The 25,816-nt window shown below is 41.4% G+C and overlaps 1 protein-coding gene across 1 annotated transcript in view; it reads left to right on the plus strand.

The window, feature by feature from the left end:
- VPS13C (vacuolar protein sorting 13 homolog C) overlaps positions 1-25,816 on the plus strand; it is a 133,203-nt gene that overhangs the window by 15,808 nt on the left and 91,579 nt on the right. The window contains exons 6-17 of the mRNA XM_084816676.1: positions 7,867-7,976; positions 11,121-11,180; positions 11,806-11,865; positions 13,280-13,360; positions 18,159-18,216; positions 19,295-19,422; positions 19,903-20,009; positions 21,474-21,645; positions 22,279-22,341; positions 23,480-23,618; positions 23,977-24,071; positions 25,110-25,252. Coding sequence (XP_084672802.1) covers positions 7,867-7,976; positions 11,121-11,180; positions 11,806-11,865; positions 13,280-13,360; positions 18,159-18,216; positions 19,295-19,422; positions 19,903-20,009; positions 21,474-21,645; positions 22,279-22,341; positions 23,480-23,618; positions 23,977-24,071; positions 25,110-25,252 — 1,216 coding nt within the window. The remainder of the gene's footprint in view (positions 1-7,866; positions 7,977-11,120; positions 11,181-11,805; positions 11,866-13,279; positions 13,361-18,158; positions 18,217-19,294; positions 19,423-19,902; positions 20,010-21,473; positions 21,646-22,278; positions 22,342-23,479; positions 23,619-23,976; positions 24,072-25,109; positions 25,253-25,816) is intronic.

Raw genomic sequence — 25,816 nt, forward strand, 5'->3', positions numbered from 1 at the left:
GTTTTGGGCAGTTGTGCAAATAGGCACAAAAACCTACCAACACCTTTTCACCAGTCATACACTTGTGTGTTTGTGTGTTGCAAGTGTCTCAAGTTGTTTATCAGGAAGGAACGGATATATTCACCCTTGGTGTGTGGGCTAGGAGTAATGACATAACTGATTTAACATCCTTATTAATATTCCTTCAAAAATGTTGCTTCATGTAAATACACAATGCAAGTATGCCTCTTAGTTCTTGCTTTTGCTACCTTCTCCTGCAAGGACAAAACTAATGCTTTTTGTTTTTCATTGTGGGAGGCTCACACCTGTAGATTGCAATCTACAATGACAAATAAGAGGTTGTTGGGGAAGTTAAATAGTCTTTCTAAAGATTTTGAAGCTAGATCTCTGTTTCAGTGGCCTGGTTCACATGATCACTGTGGCTTAAAGAAGGGTTATTCAAGGGTTGTTTCCGCCTCCAACAAACCATGCCACCTGGGTTTGGATGACATGGCAAGCCATGCCTGGGCGGGTAATTAGGTAAATGGCACCCAGCATGCACTGCAGCTTAAACAAGCTACCATGGCTTGTTTTAGCTGGGGTGGTCATGTGAACCGGGTCAGTGTTACAAAATCTATATTGGTGGTTTGGATTGGACTGGGAGCTGGGAGATCCAGGTTCTAGTCCCCACTTGGCCATGGAAGCTCACTGGGTGACTTTGGGCCAGTCACAGACTCTCAGCCCAACCCACCTCACAGGGTTGTTGTTGGGAGGATAAAATGGAGAGGAGGAGGATAATGTAAGCTGCCTTGGGTTCCTTGCAAGAGGAAAAAAGGCGGGGTATAAATGCAATAAATAAAAATAAATTAAAAAAATAAAAATGTATGCTTTTTGATTATTGCTGCCATATGGATAAAGGACCTCATTCAGATTTCATACATGGACTGGAGAACATTGTGTACAAGGATGTCAAGCCTGGTGGGTATGCATGCTTAATGACCACATTGAAGGAGATTTGGAGCATGAATGACTGCTAAATCAGTGGGCTGGACTAATTCTAGTGGATGGAACTAGATTAATGTTAAGCCATTCTCTGAATGGTGACTCCACTCAAGGTGATAATACCTGTTCAGGTACTCTGAGAAATAGTCACACGTCAAGACGCTTAAATATATATTTCAAGCAATGTTCTTGAGAAGGTAGTTGTAAAATTGCATGTACAAATAGCGTGATATTTCTGTTTCAACAGGAGGGTGACGTTATTTTGTTTCTACTAATATAATGAATTGGATCCAGAGAAGATGAGGCAGGACTCTGTGCAACAGTGCTTTTCTGGCTCCCCCCCCCCCCCACAGCCCACTGTGCTCCCTGTAAAGCTGCTCCTGCATGTTGAAGGACCCTCTGAAATGGCATGGGGTGGGGCATGGGCAGGGGGCTGCAGGAGGACGGGGGACTGGAGGAATTTAGTGGAGGTGCCCTGCACAAGTGGAAGTGCTTTTCCACTGTGTAAGACACCTCTGGATCTAAGCCTTTTCTAAAATGTTCTCATTACTGTGGTGGATCAGCCATTTTTCATAAGAAAAGTATTGTCTCAACAACCCAGTCCTATGCACATTTACTAGAAAGCAAGCCCCCTTGATTTCATTCTAACTTGCTTCCAAGTGAGAGACTCGCATTCATATGTTACAAACAGGCAAATTTGGGTTGAAATTGATCATAATGGCACAAATAATATGTTGCTCCTACTATATTTTTCCTCTTCACATAAAAAGCAACCCTGTTGACAAAACAACTGAACTTCTGAGTTGATATGATTTAATGTTTGATTAAATTAACACTGGTTCAGTTCTGAGGAGAATGGTAAATTGATCTGGATCTCTTGTCTAACTCTTGTTAGGGTGTGCCAAGATCCTGTAGTTTCATCAGCGCCATGCTAATGGAACATTTTCTAATTCTGTTTCATATTAAACTCATTGATGCATGGTTACACTGAGCAAGATTCTTGATGTTCAAATGTGGTGATGGAAGACTTGCATACAAGACAAAACAATGCACTAGGGAGCTGTCCAGAGAGCATGGTTGTAAAGCTTTCAAAGGTTAGGGTTTCAAAATATGTAACAAAATAAAAGAAGTTGATAATGATGGCAGTATTTTGTTGTAAGTTAATCCAGAAGGTGAGTCGTATCCGCTTCCAAAGCCATGACCTCTGAGTATTGGTTGTGCAGCTTTAAAAGGTGTTTCCCTCCTTTTAGAATGTTTTGTTCACTACTCAAAGCATGCAAACCCCCTGCTCTCTTTTTTAAGGAGAGATCTCGTTAGTAAAGGTAATGAGCTTTCATCACCAGGTGGTGATGGCTTGTGTCCTGTTTTCCCCGGCCCCAATCTATGAGTATGCCTGCGGGGTCTCTGCCTTTCCATCTTGTTCAGAGCACATAGCTGCAGGCACTGCTCCCAAGTCTTATCCCTGCTAGTCTGTCCTATTTGCTTCAGATTTGCTCATAAAAACAGAAGAAGTCCAGCAATAGTCATCCCTTCCTATTTTTGGATTGAAGTCCTGACAGGTCTATAGGCTACGAATACCAGGGCCAGCCCAAGAAGAGACTTTTCAAGGCTCTGAAGGACATGTACTTGAGAAACCTTGCCCTGGTGTGGTTGTTCTCATAGGCCTGTTGCTCTACAGAGCCAGAGAAATGTTTCTCTTTTCATACTTGCTGAGAGGAAAGTGCAACACTTTTTTCTTTGTGGGCAGCTGGGGCTTCTTAGAACATGTAGGCTGTTTTAAGAACAATGTCTCTTTCCCCCACTGGACTCTTAGCTTCTGGTGGGAGAAGCAGCAATTGTTCCAAAACCCAGTCTTTAAATTATGGAAGGCATGTTGAACAAAGGAGTGTTGACAGAACATTTCCCCAGTTCTAATATACCCTCTTTAACTGTACTAGGCAGAATGTAGATCTCCAGATGTTTGGGACTTCAACACCCAGCATTCCTAGCCATTGGCCATGCTAGCAGGGACTTCTGGATATTGAAGTCCAAAACATCTGGAGATAACTGTCTCCCCACCCTGTCTTAGAGTACTTGTTGTCTAGAACATTTGTCTTGTGAACTAATAATGTGTTTCTGTAATAGTCCATTTTATAGAGGCTTATTTGAAAAAAAACAAACATCACCACCTGGATAATATTAAATGGTGAAATTAATTTTTACTGGGGGTTTATAAAAGGAAAACTAAATCAATATTTTTGTTAAGGGATGAGAGCTCACTTCTTCCCTCAGTAAGTGTCTTATTATTTTGTCTTCCTTGTCTTTTATTTCCGTTGCTTGCTTTATTATACTTGCCTAACTTTAATTTGTCCTTTTTCCGTAAAATTGCTTACATTGAGAAGGACGTAAGTCTAAAAAGACTAAAAAGCATTTTAAGAAACCATTTAAAGGTCATGACCTCTCAAAAGGTGGGTAAAACTAGCATAGTGTGTTGCGTGTTCTGTTTGTTGCATTTATTGTCATAAACTGATACAACAAATCTGCAGTAATATGTGCAACCTTATTTATGCTGACAGGAAGTTACTGAGAATTTGACTTTACTGGATCAAAACTGAGTTGGTTTTATGTTAATTGTAGTTGGAATGCATCTGTGTGGGTGTGAAATCAGAAAGGGGCAGTTGCTGCTCACCTTGAGGCCATGTATGTATTGGTGCCTGAACGGGACTGGTCTTCAACTGGTGGTCTGGAACCCACAGTTAGGGCACACCCTAGCCTAAAGTGGCTTGCACTAGCAGCAGTGTCACTATTTACTTTTTTTTGCTTCGGGTTTTTAAAAAGTGAACAGGACAGCAAGAGATGAACAAGGACCAGGTCAGGGTTAAAGGTGGTTTGCAAGTCTGAAAACGTAGAAGGTTGCTCCCCTGATGGAGCATGAGCTTATGGCACCTACATTGCATTCCTTTCGGCACCAGGTGAAGACCTTTTTATTTTCCCAGGCATTTTAGCATTTTCGCTTTCTAGACTCTTAGCTTGCTGTTTTAAATCTGTATTTTAAATTCCTGCACCGCTGCTAGGTTTTATTGTGGTTGTATTGTTATATTGTGGTTTTAATGTTCTATATATTTTAAATTGTTTTATTGTGTGCCATTTGGTTTCAATTTTTGTGAACCGCCCAGAGAGCTTTGGCTATTGGGCAGTATAGAAACAAACAAACAAACACACAAACGCTTTGTTTGATAGTCTTTGGTTTAGTATTCACTGTAAACACTCAACAACATGTTATCTCTGTAGTAAAATGTAGCTTCTGTTTGAAGCTTTCTGGTTGTATGCTTTAATTAGGGACATGTGAGAGAGACTTCTACCTCCTGTCTTTAAGGATCTGCTGTTAAGATCATGTCAGTCCTACCTTGGAATGGTTAGATTTTATTTTAAAATTTCTTGACCATTCTGAATGGTACTCAAGATAGTATATAGACTAAATATTAATAGATGCTTATGTGGAGTCATTCCTAATATAGGTATTTTCCCGCAGGCTTCCAGGTTTGTGTGAAAGATTTCTCGAGTGATGTTCACATGCCTTAGTCATGTTTTCCTGGTCCCCTTTCAGGTGTCTGACAAAATCTGTCTTGTTCTTGTGGGCTTTAATGGTACTTAGTTCCTTTTATGCATTTGATCCCCCCCTTCTCTCACACACAGAAAGTAATATTGATCCTCCTTGGCTGCTTGCATCTACTTTTTTATCTATTGCTTTAGCATTTCTTTTAGCATTTTTGTTTGTATTGATATTATTGTTAGTTGCCTTAAGGCTTTAGCAAAAAGCCTGGTTATACACTTAGGCCTGGTTTGCACATAACAAACCATGGGTTGCTTAAACCATGGGTTGTTGGGGCTGAGCACAAGCAAGCAAGTGTTCACTGCTTCCACTTTGCATCTGCTTTGCTAAACCAGGTAGGAAAGCCCCATTCCTGGTTGTCAGTCATGACATCCAAACCTGACAGTTTGGGTTGTTGAGGGTTTAAACAATCAAGAGTTTGAACCCATGGTTTGTTGTTGAGTTAAAACACTGGGTTGTTGAGAGCTGAACAACCCAGAGTTTTGATCCAAAACAAACCATGGGTTCAAACTCTGGGTTGATTAACCCGCAGCAACCCAGAGTGCCAGATTCAGACATCACAACTAGCAACCCAGGAATGGGGCATCGCTGGGTTTTTCAGCAAAGTGGTAGTGATGAGCAGGCTCATGCACAGCCCTGCCAATTCATTTACCCCATGAACTGGCATTATGTGCGAACCAGGCCCTTGGAAATAAAAATAACCAGCCACTATTCAAACATGATTGACAAAAATCGTAAAGGTCTTAGGTTAGGAGACTTGCATTTGAAGCAGCCTTAGTAGAATAAGTGTGGTAGCACCTTAAAGACCAACAGATTTATCTGGCATGACCTTCCATGGACTAGAGGTTTGCTGTGGTTTTAATGTTTTATATATTTTGTATTGTTTTATTGTGTGCTCTTTGGTTTTAATTTTTGTGAACTGCCCAGAGAGCTTTGGCTATTGGGCAGTGTAGAAATGAAATGAATAAATAAATAGAGTCCACTTCATCAAATGCAGTGGACTCTAGTCCATGAAAGCTCTCGCAGGATAAATCTATTGGTCTTTAAGGCGCTGCAACCCTCCTTGTCTCTGCTGCAAAACAGACTAACGTGCCCAGCCCTATGAAAGCTAAAGACACTTGTGTGATTATCCTTCATGTAGAGCTGGTAGCATAGGGGCAAAAGGAGCAACTTAAACTGTAGGACAGAAATCTTCATACAAATATGTGAAGGGGTCAGTCTGGCAAATGCTACTTTTTATGCTGACCATTGATTTGGAGGCAGACAATTGTTCTCAAATGTTTACCATCAGTTAGGGGGAACATCGTCTTTTAACTTAAATCAGTGTTCTTGGATCAAGGCTGAATCAGAAGCCGAAACATGCCTGAAGCTGGTTAGAGGATCTTAACTAATGTCTGGTTAGCTCAGGGGGTAAATGGCCATGTGGACAAAATGCTCACTGGCCTGGTTTGGAAGTCCCGCTCAGCTATGGTTTATCGTTATTTGTAGGAGTCTTGAGCTCGTGCGCTTCCTCCATCCTTCTCTGACGCAGCCCTGATGAGATGAGAAGCGTTTGCTTCAGTTTTTAATTGTGGTTTAGTGTTTGGCCCAAGCCTGGAAAAACTGTGCTTGGTCTTAAGTGTAGTTTAGCTGAAGCTGAATGCCAGTAAGGCGGAGGCGCCGTGGGTGAGTGGTTCCCATATCTGGGAATTAGGGGAATTACCAGCTCTGGATGAGGTTGCACTCCCCCTGAAGGAACAGGCTCACAGTTCGGGGGGGCTTCCGGATCCGTGGCTGTCATTGGAGGCCCAGGTGGTGAGGAGCGCCTCCTACAAGCTCGGGCAGGTGCTGCACTGGTACCTGAACGGGGATAGCCAGGCCACTGCGGCCCACATGTTGTTAGCCTTGAGATGCGATTACTGTAATGTGCTCTATGTGGGGTTGCCCTTAAGCTGATTTGGAAGCCGCAGCCAGCGCAAAGCACAGGGGCCAGGTTCTTGAGTGGCGTGCCTTACCGTGCACATATTACTCCTGTGCTACAGGATCTACGCTGGCTGCCAGCCTGCTACCGAGCTAGGCGTACGGTGTTAGTATACAACGCAGGACTAGGTTGTCTAAAGAAACATCTCCCCCCGCCAACCACTCAGGCCGCTACGATCGTCAGGGGAGGCCCTGTTGTCCGTGCCACAGCCTACAGATTTGTGCTTGGTGGTGACACAGAGATGGACCTCATCTGCGGTGCTGCCTGCTCTGTGGAATGATCTCCCCTCTGAGGTGCATTGGGCCTCAGCACTGGTGTGTTTTAAGCGCTTATTAAAAACGTACCTGTTTCCCTTGGCTTTCCCTCAGCCATGAGCTATTTTTGTACCAGCCTCATGATATTATTGTGTATGTAGTTTTTGTTTGCTTTTTTGTTTCTTTTGTAAACTGCTTCGGAATTTGTTTCAAATGTGAGGCATTATATAAATATTGCAAATGAATGAATGAACAAATAAATAGTTTAGAGAAACAAGCCAGCTTCATGAACCACAGGTTCAACATAACGTTGAAGTTTGTTTAGTTAAAAACAGAAGTGAAAACTTCTGGTCTCATTGCAGCTGTGCTGGAGGGGCGGGGAGGGGAGGGGAAGGGGAAGCACATGAGCCTTTCATGTAATGCTAAACTGTAGCTTAGGCTTGTGTCCAAATCAGGCCAGTCTTGTGTATACAGAGGTGGACGGTGTTCAGAATCACGCATGTATGTGGAACATGAATACCATCACCATAGAATCATAGAATAGTAGGGTTGGAAGGGGCCTACAAGGCCATCGAGTCCAAGCCCCTCCTCAATGCAGGAATTTAAGTCAGCGCATCCAGGCTCGTCTTGAATGCCTCCAGTGTGGGAGAGCCCACCACCTCCCTGGGTCATTGGCTCCATTGATCATCTGATGACCAGATAGTCATCAGATGATCATCTGACTGCATTGAAGTGCTGGGTGAATAAACCTAATTGGGGGACCATAACCGATGCTTGAAATCAATATTGTGTGAAATTTGATATAGTTTGTGTAAAACAACAACTTCTTTGTCTACTTCCTGGGACAGAATCTTTGGTTGTGACTGAATGACTTTCTACCAACTTCCTTCCTTTTTTGTTTTCAAGAAATAAATACAAATTGGCCCATTTAGAGAAGATTAAAATTAAAAAGAAATATAAATAAATTAAACTTTATTCTATTAAATGGTTTTAAATGTGATTGTTTGAATCTCAAATGAAATGAATGAACTTCAAAGGTATGGTCTTGGACAGAGACTGACTTGCAAATTATTTTTTAGATAAACCAAAGGAAGAGAAGAAAGATACTTTTTTCGAAAAGCTTGCAACACAGGTGATCAAAAATGTACAAGTCAAAATCACAGGCATCCATATCAAGTATGAGGATGACGTAAGTAGAGGGAATTCCTGTTAATTTTGTCAAGCAATAAGAAGCTAATATTGTATTCACTTCTAGTATTTATACCCCACCTTTCTATAAAATATATGAACAAAGTGGTTCACAAAAATCAACAAATATCCCCCCCCCACACACACACACAAAGTAAGATAAAACGGGTTGATGAGTTCCAGTCAGTATCCTGGCAGCTGCATTTTCACTCACTGAAGTGCAAATAGTAGGCACAATCTTCATTATGGCAGTGTTCTCCGTCTCACATTTTTTTAAAAAATCAATTTTTAATGTGAATTTGAACAAAACTAACAAATAAAAACAATGTTTTTTTTAAAGTCACAGGTGTAACTACTTACTTTAAAGGCCTCAGTTGCAAATGTTACAACGTTCTTCAAAAAAGGAAAAAGGAGTAGATTACACATCAACTTCAGTAAAAGCAGACCAAATATCCAAATATAAGTCCCTTCACGACCGGTGGCTATATACCGCTCTTTCAGATGTTGCTAGTGTTGTTAGATCTTAAATCCATTGCATTATAGGTGATGAGCTTTTATCCTTCCAGTCTTTTAGCAGTCAAGAGGGTGCAAAGAATCTATTTATGCTTGTGAGGACCGGGGGCTTTTTTGACCACCTCACGATCCTACTTCTAGTCACCAGGTCTGGTGCTTTGGTCAGTGTCTCTCCTCACACTGCCACTTTCAGGCTCTCACCCACAACTGTCCGTTGGTGTACTGTGATGCTTCACCATTCTCTCAGTTGCTGCCACCAGTAACCCTTTCAGAGCTGCTTTCTTTCTTTTTGGTAGCACAGACCAAGCAGCCGGCAGGTGGGGATGATTCCACAAAACCCTTCCTAATCACAAAAAAGGAAAATGTCTTTTAAAATTGAAAACAAAGAAGGTTTATTTGGTACAACAGGATTGGAAATAGGAACTGGGTTGGGATGAGGAAAGGATATCAGGGATGATGATTAAAATCAGGCAACACTATAATCTACACAATATAACTCTTGCTTTTAGTTCTATGTTCAAAAACATCTCACACTCGCTCTCACACTATCTGACACACTCTCTGTCCCACAGACTGTCTCACCAGATGTTCTCACTCTTATCTCCCAACCTCATCTCAGACTCCTCTAGCTGTACCTAATCTCCCTGACTCCCAGACTGATCTGACTCTCTAGAAGCAGTCACCCCACCGTTTTTTCTGCACAAGCTCTCCTCCAATCACACCACATTCCATTCTCATTCAGCCACTCCCTCTTTTCTTCCACTTGCCAAACTGTCATTCTTGCCCACACTCTGCCAACCCCCGCCTCACGCTCACCTGTCAATCATTCCAGATACATACCAGCCGCCATACATATATACAAACCTTTACTGTATACATATTGTGCATGTGGAATTGCCACAGTGCTGACCGTGTGTTATGTTCCAAGAAGCAGGTAAATAATTTAAGAGAACATGTGTATCAGTAAACGTTAAAGAGCTTTCCAATACAATGTTTATTCGTATGATGACTTCCTCCGAAAAGGAGGCAACAATTGGGCATTTCTAAAGCATATGAATGAAAAACGCATTAGCTATATTATACCTCCAGCAATTAGCCGAATTAGACAAATCTGTATTGAAGAGACATTGTGGCGTCCAGTAGACCCAAAATAAGAGTTTTTGTTGAATAAAACGTAATCGGAGGTCCATAGACATATCAGATACAGATGCCAAAGTGGTGGTCCATCGATTAGCCAAAATAGGACATTCCACTTCCCTGTTCCATTCCTGCTGAAAACCCCGTGTATCATATTCACTGGTAATAAGCATTTATAAACGTGAATCATGGGTCAATATACCTGGTCAGCTTCAGTAAGTGTTTCCAATAGCAAAGGGGACTCCAAGGCTGTAAAAGCAGTGGGACCGAATCTAGATTCTGACAAATGTTGCAGTTGCAAATACTGCCATTCAGCTGTAGCAGGCAAATCAAATTTATCACACAAAGCTGAAAATGGCACTTAAGGGTTCCTTGTATCATGAGAATGGGGAACGTGGTGAGGACTACTCTGAAAACTTGCCATGAATTCACAACCAAAGTTGGCATGTTTCTGTGTGCATAATTACTAGAATTTGCATAACAGCCCAAATGAGCTGTGGCATATGCCAAGCCGCAACCAGTAAATGTACGCTGCTATTTTTATGGTGCTTCCTACGTAGCTTCTGCCAGGATGTGAAAAGTGGGAATACTTTAGAATGCTGACCGAGCCCTAATCTTGTACATAAGAATGAAAGGGTTTCCCTTGTAATGAAATGTATGTAGAACTATGGTGGACTTTTAGGAAACTACCCTGGCAGATTGGGAAGAGTAACGTATTTCAAGTGTTGCTGGAGTAATGATGAACTTCGGTTTGTTGATAATCATGAGTCAGGCTTTCAAAGACATCGATACCATTAGAAAAATATCCATATCCATAATAAATATAATACTGCAGTCTAGTTCCACTTCTAGATATGTGGGTACACTTCAGTCTCATCCCAAATTTTCTTATAGATTTAATATTTAGGTTTGTATTTTGTTTTAAACTTCTGATAAGTGTATCTTCTGATGAGGGCTTTAGGAGCTGCTGGTGTAAGCTGATACTTCAGTTTCCAGAAAAATCACCATGTATCCAAATAGCAACACAGATGTTAGGGGCAAAAGCAGTATAGCGGAAAAAATAATTTAATGTATTATGTTTCTATACCGCCCCATAGCCAAAGCTCTCCAGGTGGCTCAGAAAAATGAAAAATCAAAGAGTTAGGCTGCCATCCTATATTTATGCTTACCCAGCTAGGTAAATATGCACAGGGTAAACCCAGCTGGGTAAATATGCACAGGATTCTACTGTTAGTAGGAAAAAGCAACAAGAATTTCTAAGAATAAAATAAGATTTGCTGAAAGGCTGGCAACTTCTCGATGCAAGATTTACAGAAGCTGATAGCTGCCTCAATATCTGAAGGTACATAGAACAGTTCAAACTTCAGCTTGTTTGCAAGCACATTTAAAATGCTATTCACAATTTTTGACACTTGTAAGTAAGGCTATCAAATGCAGGAATTGTACTAAACATAACATTGCATACAGTAATATTTTCTACTTCTGTCTTTTGTAGATCACAGATCCTAGCCGACCCCTTTCTTTAGGAATAACACTGGGGGAACTTAGCTTACTGGTAATGCTGACCTCTTCCTGGCACAATTTATGCTGCTTGCATTAAGCTCTGAACCAAGGTTTTTGCAAATGACTACCATTTTGTGGTATCTATTTACTGTTTTATTTGAAATGATTTTTAGAGTGCCTTTAAGGGTAGAACCCTCTACTTCTCCCATAATATGTAGGTTGTATGCTTGCATGCACTTTGAAAGTACTTTCACACCGGGGAGGGGGCAATGCTTTCTTTCAGAGGCAGTCCCCTATGCCTTATAGGGCCTCCAAACTACCTGATGCCCTCTGGATTCTACCCATAGTGCCTTAGCTTGGTGTTAACTTTCCCCCAGGGGGCCTTTTGGCTTAGCTAATAGAGCAGTTCTTTTACTGGAAGTCTTTTGTAATTTACATTACTTGGTTGATCTTAAAAAGTGGATACTTCAAAGTTGCTGTTTCATCTAAATGTGGGAAATCAGTTGGGTTATGCCACATGACATTTTTAGTCATGAGACTTTGCCCTTTTCAAGCATGAAAAATGCCAAGTGCGAATTACGTTTGCCAGTATTCAGCTGGCATCCAAATGGGTATAACAATGAAAAAGTTTGAAATAAAAAGCAAATGACTGAATTTTAACTTCTTTCCATTTCCAGACTACTAATGAAAACTGGACTCCCTGCATTTTAAATGAGGCTGCAAAGATCATATACAAGGTATGATCAAAGTCACTAATGCAAGGTTCAGGAGCAGAAGTTTGATTTTGACAACAGTCCATAAAGGTACTATAAAAAAGCATGTGCAAGAGAATTATAACTTCAATGGCCAGGAATCAAAGAGCTATTTTAGTTAAGCCTGAAGGCTTGGGCAGGCCTTAATGGGAATTTTGATTACCTGCCTTTGAACAGTATATTCCCTTCCCCCATCCCCCAAATATCACAGTCTGTTTTTGAAAGCCCCTGCGGTTTCAAAAGCAGTTTTTTTTATATGACATGCACTGCTGTGCAAGGCAGGCAAGCTCAAAGGCCCCCTTGGGCAAGTTTAATAAGTATTAAAATGCTTTCACCTCCTTCAGGGCACATCCTAAGGATTGGGGCATGTGTCCCAAGTCCCCTCCTCTGTATCTTTCAAGATTTATAGCCTCCATGGAGTTACCCCAACTTTATGTAAAAAGTAAAACAAAAACTGGTTATGCCGGTCAACCAGTTGTACTGGTCAACTATGCACTGTATGAAAAAGTGTATTCGTGTTGTATGTACTATGCTGAAATTCCATTTGGTGCCCGTTTTAATTTTAGTATTTCATTTAAGGGTAAACTAATGTTACTGTTTTTTAATCCGTCCATCCATGGTCTGATCATTTGCATCCCTCTGTAAGTAGGGTGTGTTGTAATCTGGCTTGGCTGTGGCTGTGCCATGAACTCGAATATAACTAACTACCATCTGTATGTGAATTTGGATTACAATTTCCCCCTTATTGCTCAGTGGCTCTTGCAGTCACCACACACTGGCATTGTAATGGAACTAGCCTGTCTGAAGGGATCTGGTGCTTGCTGGAGTAGGTGACCAAAGCAGAAGCCTCTGAAACTGTGGCAGTTCAGGCAGTCTTCTGATCCTTAAGTCTTACCATGTGGTAAGAGCAAATGCTACCTGGTGACAGAGAAATTTTGCTGTCTCGATAGTTATCTTTCCATCCTGTTCTAGCCTCCATAGGCATTAGTTTAGAGCCAGACTAATTTGGAGTAGACCCATTGAAATTAAAAGGACTTAAATTACTCATGAATAACATAAGTCCCAGTGATTTCAATGGGTCTACTCCATGTATGACAAAGCCATAATCCACCCTATTGGTTATGTGGAAGCCTTCTATTCCTACTTTCATTGTTACCTTTCTTTCTACTGTCTTTACTTCTGCTGTATTCTTTGCAAGGTAGGATAACACCTGCACAGTACCTAGTGAATGGTTGTCACACTGAATTCATTGTAATTTCTAGCATACGGTTTGCCTTCTCCATGAACTCCAAGAATGTTAGAGTCCTGGCCCAAATTGCTCCCTAACTTTAAAGCTGCAGTGTTCACATTTGGGCAGCGAGATTTTGCAGGAGCTAATGTGATGTTTCTGTTATTTCAGTTTTTGCGGCTTGATTCTCTCAGCGCCTACTGGAATGTGGATAGTGAAATGTTTTATCACGCTTCCCGGGAACAAATACTGGTAAATTAAGCATTAGTATACTTTCTGTACATGCAAAACACATGTTGTTGTCTCATTGCTGACATGGATGAGAAGCCACTGGTGTAAGAATTGAGAGGAGCAAGCAGGCATCTGGGGAGATGTTTCCCTTTGGGCACTGGAGCATCATCAAAGCCCCTTTCTGCCTAAAACTAGTGGGCAGAAGCAGAATGAGAAGCATGATTGCTGCCCCCAGAAAGAGGCAGAGTTTAAGGGCGTTTTAATGGGAGCACATATCCCATAATAAACGTAACAGGAATTTCAATAAGCAAGCTATTTTTCGATGGTTAGTTACCCCAGAAGCAATTATATGTTGTCTCTTTGGCGGGTGGTTATTAAATATCTGCTAAATTTTGACATCTTTGTGGAGTTAATAAAACACAGAAACAACCCAAAACACCTTGATGTTGAATCAGCTCATTCTGTACTTTAGCAATTGAAATATACTCAGCAAAAATAAGAGCATGTGCTCCCCCCCCCCCCCAGAAGCGGTGGCCTTGTTTGACAAACCTCCCTTATCTCTTAAGCAGGTTATGTTGTAAGGTTTATTCAATAATGTGATTACCTGAAAATAAGCTAACACATTTAATGACCAACAGGTGGTTCTTGCTTATATTCAGTGCACTGTTAATGCTATTTTTCTTGTGATTGTATTGCTATAAATATTAGGTAACTTCTAATTATGATGATGTATCCCACCTGGCTGAAGTTTGAAAATTTATTTAGGCTAATTTGAAGTGAACTTATACCGAATCAGACCACTGGATTACCTTGCCGAATATCGTCGGGCTGGTAGTGGTTTTCCAAAACCTTAAGCCGAGGTCTTCCCTAGCTCTAAGATCTTATAACTCAGGGGTGGGGAACCTCCAGCCCACAGAGGTCCCCCATCCGGCCTGTGGAGTCTCCCTGGATTCCTCGGGGGGCGGGGGGAGACTTGGCTTCCCAGCCCCACTCCCTGGAGGAATTGCCTCTGTTATATCCGATTACAGATTGGAGATAACAGGGGGGATGTGGGTGGTATGCAGGGCTCAGCTGTCCGCTCTTTCCAGCACCATTCAAGTCTACCCGCACACTGCCACCACGGGGAATAGTGTGCAACAGGCGACACTGACCTGAGTCTGTTCATGCATTGTGAATCACTGCATGTGTGATGATCAGAACTGTACACAGTATTCCAAGAGTACAATATTCCAAGTCGCACCCATAGATTTTTACAAAGGCATTATGATTTTGGCAGTTTTGTTTTCAGTTCACATCTGTGAGCCTGTTGCATTCTTCTGCTAGAAGCGCTGGAGTGCTCCAGTGTTTTATGGGGAGGGAGTGTAATTCAGTGGAAGACCACATGCTTTGCATGCAGAAAGTCCTGGTTTCAGCTTCTGGCTCCTCCTTTTTAAAGAAATCTGGATCTCAGGCAGCTTGGTTGGGAATAGCTCTGTCTGAGATCCTGGTGAGCAGCTGTCTGTCAGGGTAGAGAGCACTGGGTAAGTTGGACTGGTGGTCTTGCTGTGCTTAAGTTCATAAGAGTAACTGGAAGATGCTGGGAGCTTTCAATGGCTGGACACAATGGGTAGAATCCAACTGAAGTTCTACTTAGAGTAGATCCATTGAAATGAATGGGATTAAGTAGTCATGACTAACTTAAGTCCCATTAATGGCAATGGGTCTAGTCTAAGTTGGACTTTAGTTGGATTCTATCCATTGTTCTTGTTCAGCCGAAGCTCAAGGTGAATAGGGAGGAAAGTGGACTTTGGTGGAAGGTGAGCTTTGAGCCTGCTGGTGGTGTTGTGGGATGAGGAAAATGGTGAATGGGAATGGGGGAAGCTGGGAGGCAGCATGGGAGTGGTTGAAGTGAACATGGAAATGTCTTTCCTTTTTTCACTTGCAATTCCTTGAGGATTGTGTACATTTAAACGTACAGGCTGCTTTTCTGCCCTCAAAGGCTTCTGAAAATGGTGTACGATACACTGATACAAAATATAGAATTCAATCAGACAGTAAAAAAGAAAAGAAAGACAAAAATGTATCAGTAAAAACAAACAAAATCTGGGAAGCATTAAAGCAGCAGCACAAAATAACCATAATCAACTCAGCATATTAGCAAGCAAAAGCAAAACGTCTCAGAGTGATCTTGGCTTGTGGGCAAAGTATGGTTTGAGCAAAACATAGTTTACTACAGTCAGATGGCATAGCAAACTGATTTGCTGAGAAGCGGAAGCTTCTGAACTTCCCTTGTGCCAGGAGGGAGTGTATGACCCTAAGGCTCACTGTTGCTCATTTCTTCTCTTCCGAATGATGGCTTGAAGGACTAGAGGAACCGCGGAGAAGCATAAAGGATATTGAGGACACTAAAATACAGAGAGTGTAACTGTACCAGTGAAAGGGAATGAGATAGACCCAGAAAGGATAGATCTGTCCTGGGTGACGGGTGGGAAAGAACCGGCAATTCCTTTTCCCACCAAACTGGGAATGTCTGAATATTCATCTGAATTGTTTTCAGCAAGGCAGAGGAAATTGCTGAGCTTGCAAACTTCCCTCGTTAGCTCCCCTTCAGATTGTTCAGAATTTATTTTAGGCAAAGGTATCTGTTGTTCACAATATTTCAAAACAGCTCTGTAAGTGATATTTGAGCAGGCAACCCAATGCCTTAACTAGAAGGGCAACGTCTAGTGCCAACTACTTCTAGAGCCTGGAGAGACAGTGCCGTCTAGGCCTCTGTAACATAAACATTTGAAAGATAGACAAAGTAATCAGTTCTCAGAATTGGTGCAAATGAGCAGCAGAAGTGTTTGCAACAACTGCATGATTACAGTTTCCAGTATAGTCTTATTGTTCTTCCTGTATGAATGGGCATAAATTATCCCCTAATCCAGGGATAGACAGCATGGTGCCTGTGGGCACCAAAGCGCCCCCAGAAACCTTTCTTGCTGTTTGCCAAGGTGTCCTCCCCCCTCACTTAAAACAAACAAATAAATAAAAAGAAAGAAAATTAACACATTTTCTTAGCAGGGATTGCTGTGAAAATGTTTTTGTTTGGTGCTGAAAACCTTAGGTTCAAAGGAGTTGTTTAGTGTGTTGGGTTTCAGACCCACGCCTGCTTTGTACTCTATCTTTTGGGCAGGTCACTTGTCTTTACCATGCTTCTGATGGCAGCCATTTTGTGGTGGTGCCCAGGACAGTTTCTCAAATTGCCAAATGTGCCCACAGCTCCAAAAGGTTGCGTACCTCTGCTTAAGTCAATGTCACTAGATCCTACTTTCTAAACAGGATGTTGGGAATTCAGTGGTAAATGTTCTTATCAAGCAGCAAGCAGAAGTGTTCATGGTTTATCATTTTGATTTATGATTGCGTGCCATTCCTTAATCAAAAGAGTCTGTCTGTGTAACCATTCTAGTGTTTCTAAGCAACAAAAGTGTACGTTTGTTTTAGAAATTGGTTTTTGAATAGGTAATATCCTCATTTCCAAGAAAATTTTAACAACACAGTTATGACACAGAAATTAAACTGCAATACAAATAACATGATGCAAATAACTTCTCCCTTTTATTGTATTATTAGAAGCAACAGGGTAGCAAATTTATGGCCATTTTTTCCTGGTTGAAAGAATAGTTTGGCTTAATATTGTGTTGTGCTTCCTTATTGGAAAAGAGCATCTGTCACTTTATTTTTTAGTACTGCAGTACTAATGTTGAAATGTTTCCTTGTCGAGGGTGGAAAGTGGGGAAAACCATGTGATGTTTAGATTGGTTTATCATACTTGTGCTATGTTTTAATAACGTTTATTTGCAGCTAAGTCGCCTTTACACTCTCTGACACACTTTTAAAAATGAAACATGGCTTGCTTTGCACATAATGCTGACCAGTGGTTTATTTAATCCATGGTTTGTTGCCTAACTAGGGTTTGTCTGGCAGATGATCAAACAAACTGTGGCTTGTTTTCTCAATCCTTGAGTTGTTTGTTTCCTTTCTCCTTCGCCAACTCCCTCCCTCTATCCCAGATGTCTTTGTGGCGCTGTAATACCGGCATGCAGAGCAGCTAGGACTTTTTGACCACTTTTGCCTGGCTCCTCTGTGGCCTGGCGAAACAACCCATGAACAACCACAACCCACGTTTCTGGGTAATGATCACCCATGGTTTAAACACCCCAGAGTTCACAACCCAACAACAAATCATGGGTTCCCTTTCTCAGTTGTTCGTGTTTGACAAACCATGGTTTGTTAGTGAGGCTATGTTCACACCTCATGACAGCCTGGAATTCAACAAACACACAGTGGATTCACATTATGTGCAAACCAGGCCACAGTTTTACCTGCTCTCTCCTTCATCCCGGTTTAGCTCCTATTTTTGGTTTACTTCCCCTGTTTTTGTTTGTGATTTAGACCGTAAGCCTTCATACAGCAACGGTGTCTACTTTATTTTATGTACTGCACCTAGAAGCACCTAGGTGTGTGTTAATACTTAAGACTAATCAGGATATAATTGTTCACAAGTCGGATTCGTCAGGATTATTTTCTTATAATGCTATGAAACACACAGGAATGCCTCTTAGACTTGCATCTTTAGGGGTTATATGGAAGTGTAATTCTGAAGCTGTAATATGTGCTTGTATCTTAGCAAAAAAAGCTTCTGGCTTGGTTCTTATCTGCAAGCTATACACATGCATACATCTTTTTAAAAAGTAATGAGATGCTCAGAACTGAGCTTCACCAAAATGAACCCCCCACTACAATTGTAATTAATGTGCTTGAGATTATTTATCAATGTATTTTTGGCCATTTACAGGAGCGGTTGAAAAAAGGAGTCCCTTCTATCAGCCAAGAGCTTCGAAATTATCAGTATAGTAAGTGTGATGGTCAGAACTGGGAGTGCACGGATGCCCAAATGTTGGCTCTGCTGGTGGTGTGGGCTAGCCCACAGACGGGACAGGTGTCTGGGTGGACAGAGTGGCAAGAGAGCAGCCCAGCTGCCATGGTGCTGGTCCTTGTGTGCTGTGTTGTAATGATATTTCTGGCTTGTAATGCTAGGGAAAGCGGAAGGCCAAAGGAAGAGGGGCCGACCAAGGGCAAGGTGGATGGGTGATATTCTGGAGGGGACGGACTCGACCTTGGGGGAGCTGGGGGTGGCGACAGCCGACAGGAAGCTCTGGCGCGGGCTGTCCATGAGGTCACGAAGAGTCGGAGGCGACTGAGCGAATAAACAACAAAATGCTTCTTCAAAGTCTCATGAGAATGGGACAGGGCTAGGAGCCTTAAGCATAGGCTGAGGTTTGCCAGAGGGAGGAAAGAGTGGGTATGGAGTGGACAGGGTCTAGCAGCACAGGGGCATGTATTACAAAGAGAGGTTCAGGCTAGTAGAGGTTCTCTTGCTGCCCCTGGTATCTCAGAAGTAGCTGGCAGGAGGTTGAGGATGGTCTCAGTTGGCAAGTTCACGTTGGCCATGCCACCTCTGAGCTAGTTCCTTCCTCCCCTCACAATTACCTAGTTAGCACATAACGCTAACCCATAGTTTATTTGACTCATGGTTAACTGTGGTTTGTTGCCCTACCCAGGGTTTGTCTGGCAGGCATTTGAACAAAGCATGGTTGCTTTCTCAAACTTTAGATTGTTTGTTTCCCACCTCCTTCGTCTGCTCCCTCCCTGTATCCCAAATGCCTTTGTGACACTGTAGTACTTGCATGCAGGGAGGCTGATTCCCCCCCCCCCTTTCTGGGTTGTTCGTAGTTAACTGCCCATGGTTTGTTAGCATGGCTGGGTTCGCATGTCACAACAATCCAGAATTCAACTGTGTATGGGTTAGTCTTATGTGTGAACCAGGCCAATAAGTATGTTTATATGTACTGCATTTTAAATTTGAGCTCTTGGGTTTGACAGTGACTCTGTCCAGCTGGTTGTAAACCCAGGGCTTGCTTTTCTTTTAAGTATTTAAGCCAGTGTCAGCCTCTGCAAAGCTCTACATTAACCCTCATGCGGAAATAGAACTTCAGACACCCAAGATTGATTGGAGCATGGAAGTCCAGAACATTGCTGTTGAACTGACCAAGCCTCAGGTAGGTTGGTTTGCAGCTTCATGATCTCGTTTTGGGTTTCTGCCATTAACTTTAGTCACCTGCATTGGGCTGGTTCCAGTTCCTTGCTCACACTGTAAATTTGGTAAGCTATCCTGGAAGAATCTGTATGAGGACAAGTACTTTCAGTTTGAATGTTTTCCTATTTTGGGAGGCTACTGTTTTCCTGAGTATTTTGTCATATGGAATGTATTTTTGGCAATTAGTTTGAGGATTGGCCTATTTTGTGTTTCAGTGTTGATTAGTGATACGTTTTGAAGAAGTTTTAATGTACTCAGTATACAGTTTGAATTGAGTTTGTATGGAAAGGGACATCTGTGTGGCTGCTACCGGTGGCAGAGTGTTAAATGAAATAAACCTTTTCTCTGACCCTAGCAGGGCAATATTTACTTTCTTAGTTAATGCTTGAAATACTGTGATTATTGGGTGGTTAAGTTACCTTCTCCCACTTCATTTGTTCAGTACCTTAGTATGATTGACCTTCTGGAGTCCATAGACTACATGGTTCGAAATGTCCCATACAGAAAGTACCGACCAGAAGTACCACTACATAAGAATGCCAAACAATGGTAAGTTGGAAACCTATTCTGCATTATTTTAAATCTGCTAACAGTGTTGCTTTAGTACTGTAAATAGCTGTCTCCAGTTATGAGGAGTACTAGTTGACAACGTATCCAAGGTATGTTTTATGTGGTTGGTCAAACAGAGATCCTGTATACACTGTGGCTGGGTTCACACGTAACGCTAGCCTATGGTATGGATTATTGAATTCTGGGTTGTCATGTTGTGCAAACACACCTGTGATAACAAATCATGGTTTGTTAACCACGAACAACCCAGAAAGAGAACCCATGGTTTGTTGTTGGGTTGTGAACTTTGGATTCTTTAAACTATGGGTGGTTGTTACATGTGAACCCAGAACTGTAGGTTGTTCATAGGTTGTTTCAACAGGCTACAGAGGTGGTGGAAAAGAGTGGTAAAAATAACAGCCACTCTACAACCTGGTTTGCACATAATGGCAGCAAATCGTGAGTTAATTAACCCATGATTTGCTGAGATTGTGTGCTGGCACCATTTTGGACATGCATCCTCCAATCGGAGGTTATTTTGTGACATGTGAACCTGGATACTAGGGGTTAATCATGGGTTAAACAGCCAACAGTTAACTTAAGAAGTAATTGCAGGTTAATTGTGGGTTGTTTAACCCATAATTAATTCATAGTGTCCTAGTTCACATGTCACAAAAAAACCTCTGATTTGGCTGATCAAAAGTTGCATGTTCAAACTGGCAGCAGCACACACCGCAGCAAATCATGGGTTAATAATTTATGTGTGAATGCGCCCTACGTGCCAGTACTACAGCACTGCAAAGGCATTTGAGATATATGGAGGGAGCGGACGAAGGAGGAAGGAAACAATCCTGGGATCGACAAAACAAACCATGGTTTGTTTGATCATCTGACAGACAAACTGTGGTTTGGCAACCAAACTTGGCTAAATAAATCATGGTTTAACATTATATGTGAACCAGGTTAGTGAGTGCCTGCCAACAAAGATACAGTGTATTTTGTGATGAGATTGGTAGGATGCAGGCTCAAAATAGTGGTGGGGAGAGAGGGACAGAGCCATACACTTGCAGTGCAATCCTATGCATGTTTACTTGGATGTAAGACCCTAGGAAATGAGATCATGGTTGCAACCTTAGAATTAAGGAGCGGGGTGTCTCTGAGCACATGCTCAGCCTGGGAATTTGACTTTCAGTACTGGAATTGAGTTTGCAGCTTTTTCCCACTCACACATCCAGTTCTGGTTTTCCCCTAAGTTTTCTTTGTCTCAGGAGCCCAGCTTAGATAAAGTTTTTTAGTTGCTGCTGCTGTTAAACCATTGGGACTTAGAACCCCTGGCCCATCTACCGCAAATCTTTTGCTCATCCCTGTGTTAGATTATTATTGCAGGTTCAAACAGCTTCTGATTTATTTCTCACTTGCACTAAGTGGAGTAGGAAAAAGATAATCTTTCTTTCTTTCTTTCAGGTGGAAATACGCAGGAAACAGTATTCTTGAGGTTCATATCAGACGGTACACTCGCATGTGGTCATGGAGTAACATAAGACGTCACAGGCAGCTTCTAAAAAGTTACAAAAATATTTATAAAAGTAAGCTGACCCAGTCCAAAGTATCAGAAGAAACTCAGAAACAAATGAAGGTACTTGGTGTGATTCTGGAAGGAGTGTGTGTTTGAAATGGAATGTGAAAGCTGGTCTTGTAACCATTCCTGGCATTACATTTCATACAAGAATAAACAGTTCCATAGATAGCATAATACTGGATTTTCAGTCTGTTTTCTCAGTGGAATAAAATTTTTCATGAAGATGCAAGATGGTCTTGTGAACACATTTTATAGGAATGTTTTCTAGTATAGACCAACACAAGGAGAACTGGCTTGTTTGTGGCAGTGAGACTGAGTAAACTGTAATGTAATATTAGCGGCATATAAATGCAAAACATAAAGTGATAACGTAATGGTTTGCCATGTTTATAGCAAGAGAGCATAGGCCCTATGACAAAAGAAAATTCTTAACACCATGAAACTCCCTGATAAAATCACTAAACACTATGCATGGCCTTGAGTAAGAATTGCAAAGACTGTTTACTATGAAACAGTAAAAAGCTGGCCCCAATGGATCAACCTAGTTGATGTGACTTACCATGCAGGTGACGTCCTTTGAAGAAGGATGACTGACACGTATATACACCAACTGATGCGATTTACTGTAATAAATCTTTATAGGCGACTTAGAAGCTATGTTAAAGTTGTTTTTATGCATTTGCTCCACAGGACTTAGAAAAAGCTCTAGATGTTTTCAATATTGTTTTAGCAAGGCAACAAGCACAAACTGAGGTACGTTCTATTTTTTCCATGTTCATTTCATAAACATGGACCTGTAAAATGTTGAAGTGCTTTGGACTTCTAGAAGTTAAGCAACTCTTATGCATAATTCTTCCGTCAGTTTTTTTATTTGTATATTTGTTTTAGAAAAGTGTGTGCTACCCTTCAGTAGGAATGTTTCCAGGGCAGCTTACCGTGTCAGCAAAACCAAGATCTAAAAGCAACAAATATTTATATCACAATTTATCTGGTTTAGACAGGCTTTATGTTCCTTGCCAACAACCTGGCTTGAATGATAGTTTCTTTTAATTAATTAATTAATTAATTAATTAATATGCTTATTTATAGGCTCCCTTTTCTGACATTGCCCTCATAAGGTGGTTCACATAACAAGAAAAAAAAAAAATACAATTTTCGAAATTTGCAATGGTGGTTGCAGCATCACGATCAAGAAATGAAACGCTGAGATGCACCATCATTTGACTTGGCCAGAAATCAAGTACATCTTTGCTCAATTAATTGCTTTTCAGAGAGCTGGATTGCGTACAGTTGATCTGTCACTCTACATGGCGTACAGACTATTTTCTGTCCCACTGTGGTTTCTGGCTAAAATAGCATTGCATTTCTGTAGTACTTCAGGTAGCTTTTAGGCAAAAGCTGAAACTAGCTCCTATCAACTCACCTAACATTGCTGCATTAAGATGTGGGTACATCTTCATTATTTTTGTAGGTATCTATTGGCCACTGCCCATTATGAATAACACATATCTCTCCTCTGCAAAAAATATCAAGAGCAGCAAGGCAACCTTATAAAATTTAATAACTTGGAAGGATGAGAACTCACACATGTAGTACTTCAAACCCTGCAGTAGCATCCAGTCTGTCGTTCAAGAATATTCATTTTCCAGGAATTGTGCAGATGAAGATTCTTGAACTGGACACTGGTGCAGGGTTTAAAATACTATATGTGTAAGTTGCCTTGGAACACTGCTAGCCTCTGTACCTGTTTTGTTTGTGTATTATATTAAAACTCAGTTGAATATCATTCATTTTAAAGTGTTTCCTTAGAAGTGATTCCTCTGTTACATGGTGAAGCTACAGTATCTCTAATAATCATTTCTGTGTATTTCCCTGACTTTCTGGTTTTTAGGTTATAAGGTCAGGACAGAAGCTCTTGAGGAAGAAATCTGCTGAAGGGGAGAAAAAAGGTGGTGGATGGTTTAGTGGACTGTGGGGTAAAAAGGAATCTAAGAAAAAAGAAGATGAAGAAGAATTATCTGTTCCTGAAAGTAGGTTTAGCCCTAAAAGGAACTGGAACCCTAGCTGCCTAGTTAACTGAAGTTTTATTTCTGAGATTCTATGGACAGCACTGATGTTTGTATTCATAAGTATAGTGGCTATTATACTCTCCTTAAATTTGAGATCTTCATTATGATGTAATTCAGTCATAAATGTTATCAAAGTTCACCACTAGTGAATTGGAAAAGGGAAGTCCGCTCTTTGTATCGTTCTGTGAAATAATTGACAGCTTCTATTGAATTTAAGTAGGATCTCTTCCTCAAATACTGAGAGTGATGCAAAAATGCTGTAAAGTTTACAGGAATGTGATATGAATGCTACTGACGATACCTTGAACAATTTATTCAGCTATCGATGACCTCATGACACCAGAAGAGAAGGCGAAGCTTTTCACTGCCATTGGTTATAGTGACAGTTCTCACAATCTTATGTTACCCAAGAAGGTATTTACATCTTTTAATAGAAATATATCAGAGTTTGACCTGGTTTGCATGTCAGAGCAGCAAATCATAGGTTATGTAACCCATGATTCATGAGGACACATACTGCCCGCGAGCCACTTCCAGTTTCTGTGAACAACCTCCAGTCGGGGAGGTTGTGAGTGCGAAGTTGTGAGCATGATGTGCGAACTTGGAACGATGGGTTGTTTAGGGGCTAAACATCCTAGCAGTTAATGCGTGGTTTGTTGTTAGGTTAACTGCTGGGTTGTTTAGCCGCTAAACAGCTGATCGGACTGGGGTTGCATGTCATGCTGACAGCCTCTGATCATGCCAATTCGAGGTTGTTCACAGAAAACAGAAGTGGCCTGTGCGCACTGCACGACCCTGCAAATCATGGGATAATTGACCTACAATTCACCACCGAATGCTGCCGTTATGTGCGAACAGTTTCTCTGTACGTATGTGTGGTAGTTATTTTCTCCGTTCTTTTAAGATTTTTCCACAGTGGGTGAAAATTGAGGCTCTGCACTCCCAGGATTGCTAGCTAAACTTACTGGACCTTCACCAGCTCTTAAAGTAGTTTGTAGCCTACGTATAGCCTCTCCCTGCCCTGGGCAACAGCAGCGCACGTAGGCTAGAGCCATTCTAGTCGTATACCTTGATTCTGAAGTGCACCGGTAGCAAGGCTCATGTTGATGTGCATTGGGTGCTATGCTTATAGGCCCCTCCGCAAATGTAGAATCCTACTGCAGGTGACGACACCTTGGTAGGGGCAGGCCAGTGCTATCCTGACACCACCCCCACCTCTGTCCATTGGGAAGATTAATGTAGGGCTATAGTCATAAAGCCTTCCTATATCTTAGTTTGTCCAGCTATTGGAGAATTTTTGGAGTGACAGATATATAAAAGGTTCCTTCTCATACTAGTGCAGCCTTAATGTTTTACATTGCTACATGTATCCTGTATTAAACAGCCATTAATAGTATTGTCCACAGTAGGATGTGTGGCTAACTTTCTTTAATGCTTTTATCTCCCGTGTAGTATGTTGCCCATGTGCTGTCCCTGAAACTGTTAAGCACTTCATTTACAATTAAAGAAGACAGAAATGTTCCAGACACACTTAAAATCCAGATAATTGATCTAAGCACTAAAATATCACAGCGACCAGGAGCGCAAGCCCTTAAGTAAGTGTCTAATGTGGTGATTATTTGTCTGGGGACACATAGTAAAAATTAATCCAGCCCCCATTTCATGACGTTTCATGATTTCTTTCTTTTCTTAAACAACAACTATTCATGATTTCTTGGACAGTACTTACAAGCGACATGAAACTTTCAGGTCTGGTATCCTTCATTAAAATGAGTGTGGGAGTGGGTGAAAACATGTGTAACAACTTGTCACGATGAACTAAGATACCCCATGCACACTGCTCTGAGCAGTTTTGGGGAAGGGCAGGATAGAAATGTGATTAAGATACGAATAAAAACTTATTTTTCCCCAACAGAGATTCATTCACTAGTGATCTTGAACATATTTTTATGGCTGGGGTGCAAGAACTAAGTTCATCAAATACATTAATACTCAGTAGATGAAGGAACTAGGTTATCACATGGGCTGTGTGTACTCTAAAACCCTGTGTTAAGGTAGTCCACATTCTGTGACAGGAAAACCTGAATCCTGTGTTGGATGTTGAGTATAGATTTGCACAATTTGTTTCCAAAATTTCTCTCTTCTGCTACTCACTGGGG

This window comes from Heloderma suspectum, chromosome 11, assembly GCF_057233095.1.
Source record: "Heloderma suspectum isolate Gila_16-S chromosome 11, 16-S_ref, whole genome shotgun sequence".
Classification (NCBI taxonomy): Eukaryota; Metazoa; Chordata; class Lepidosauria; order Squamata; family Helodermatidae; genus Heloderma; species Heloderma suspectum.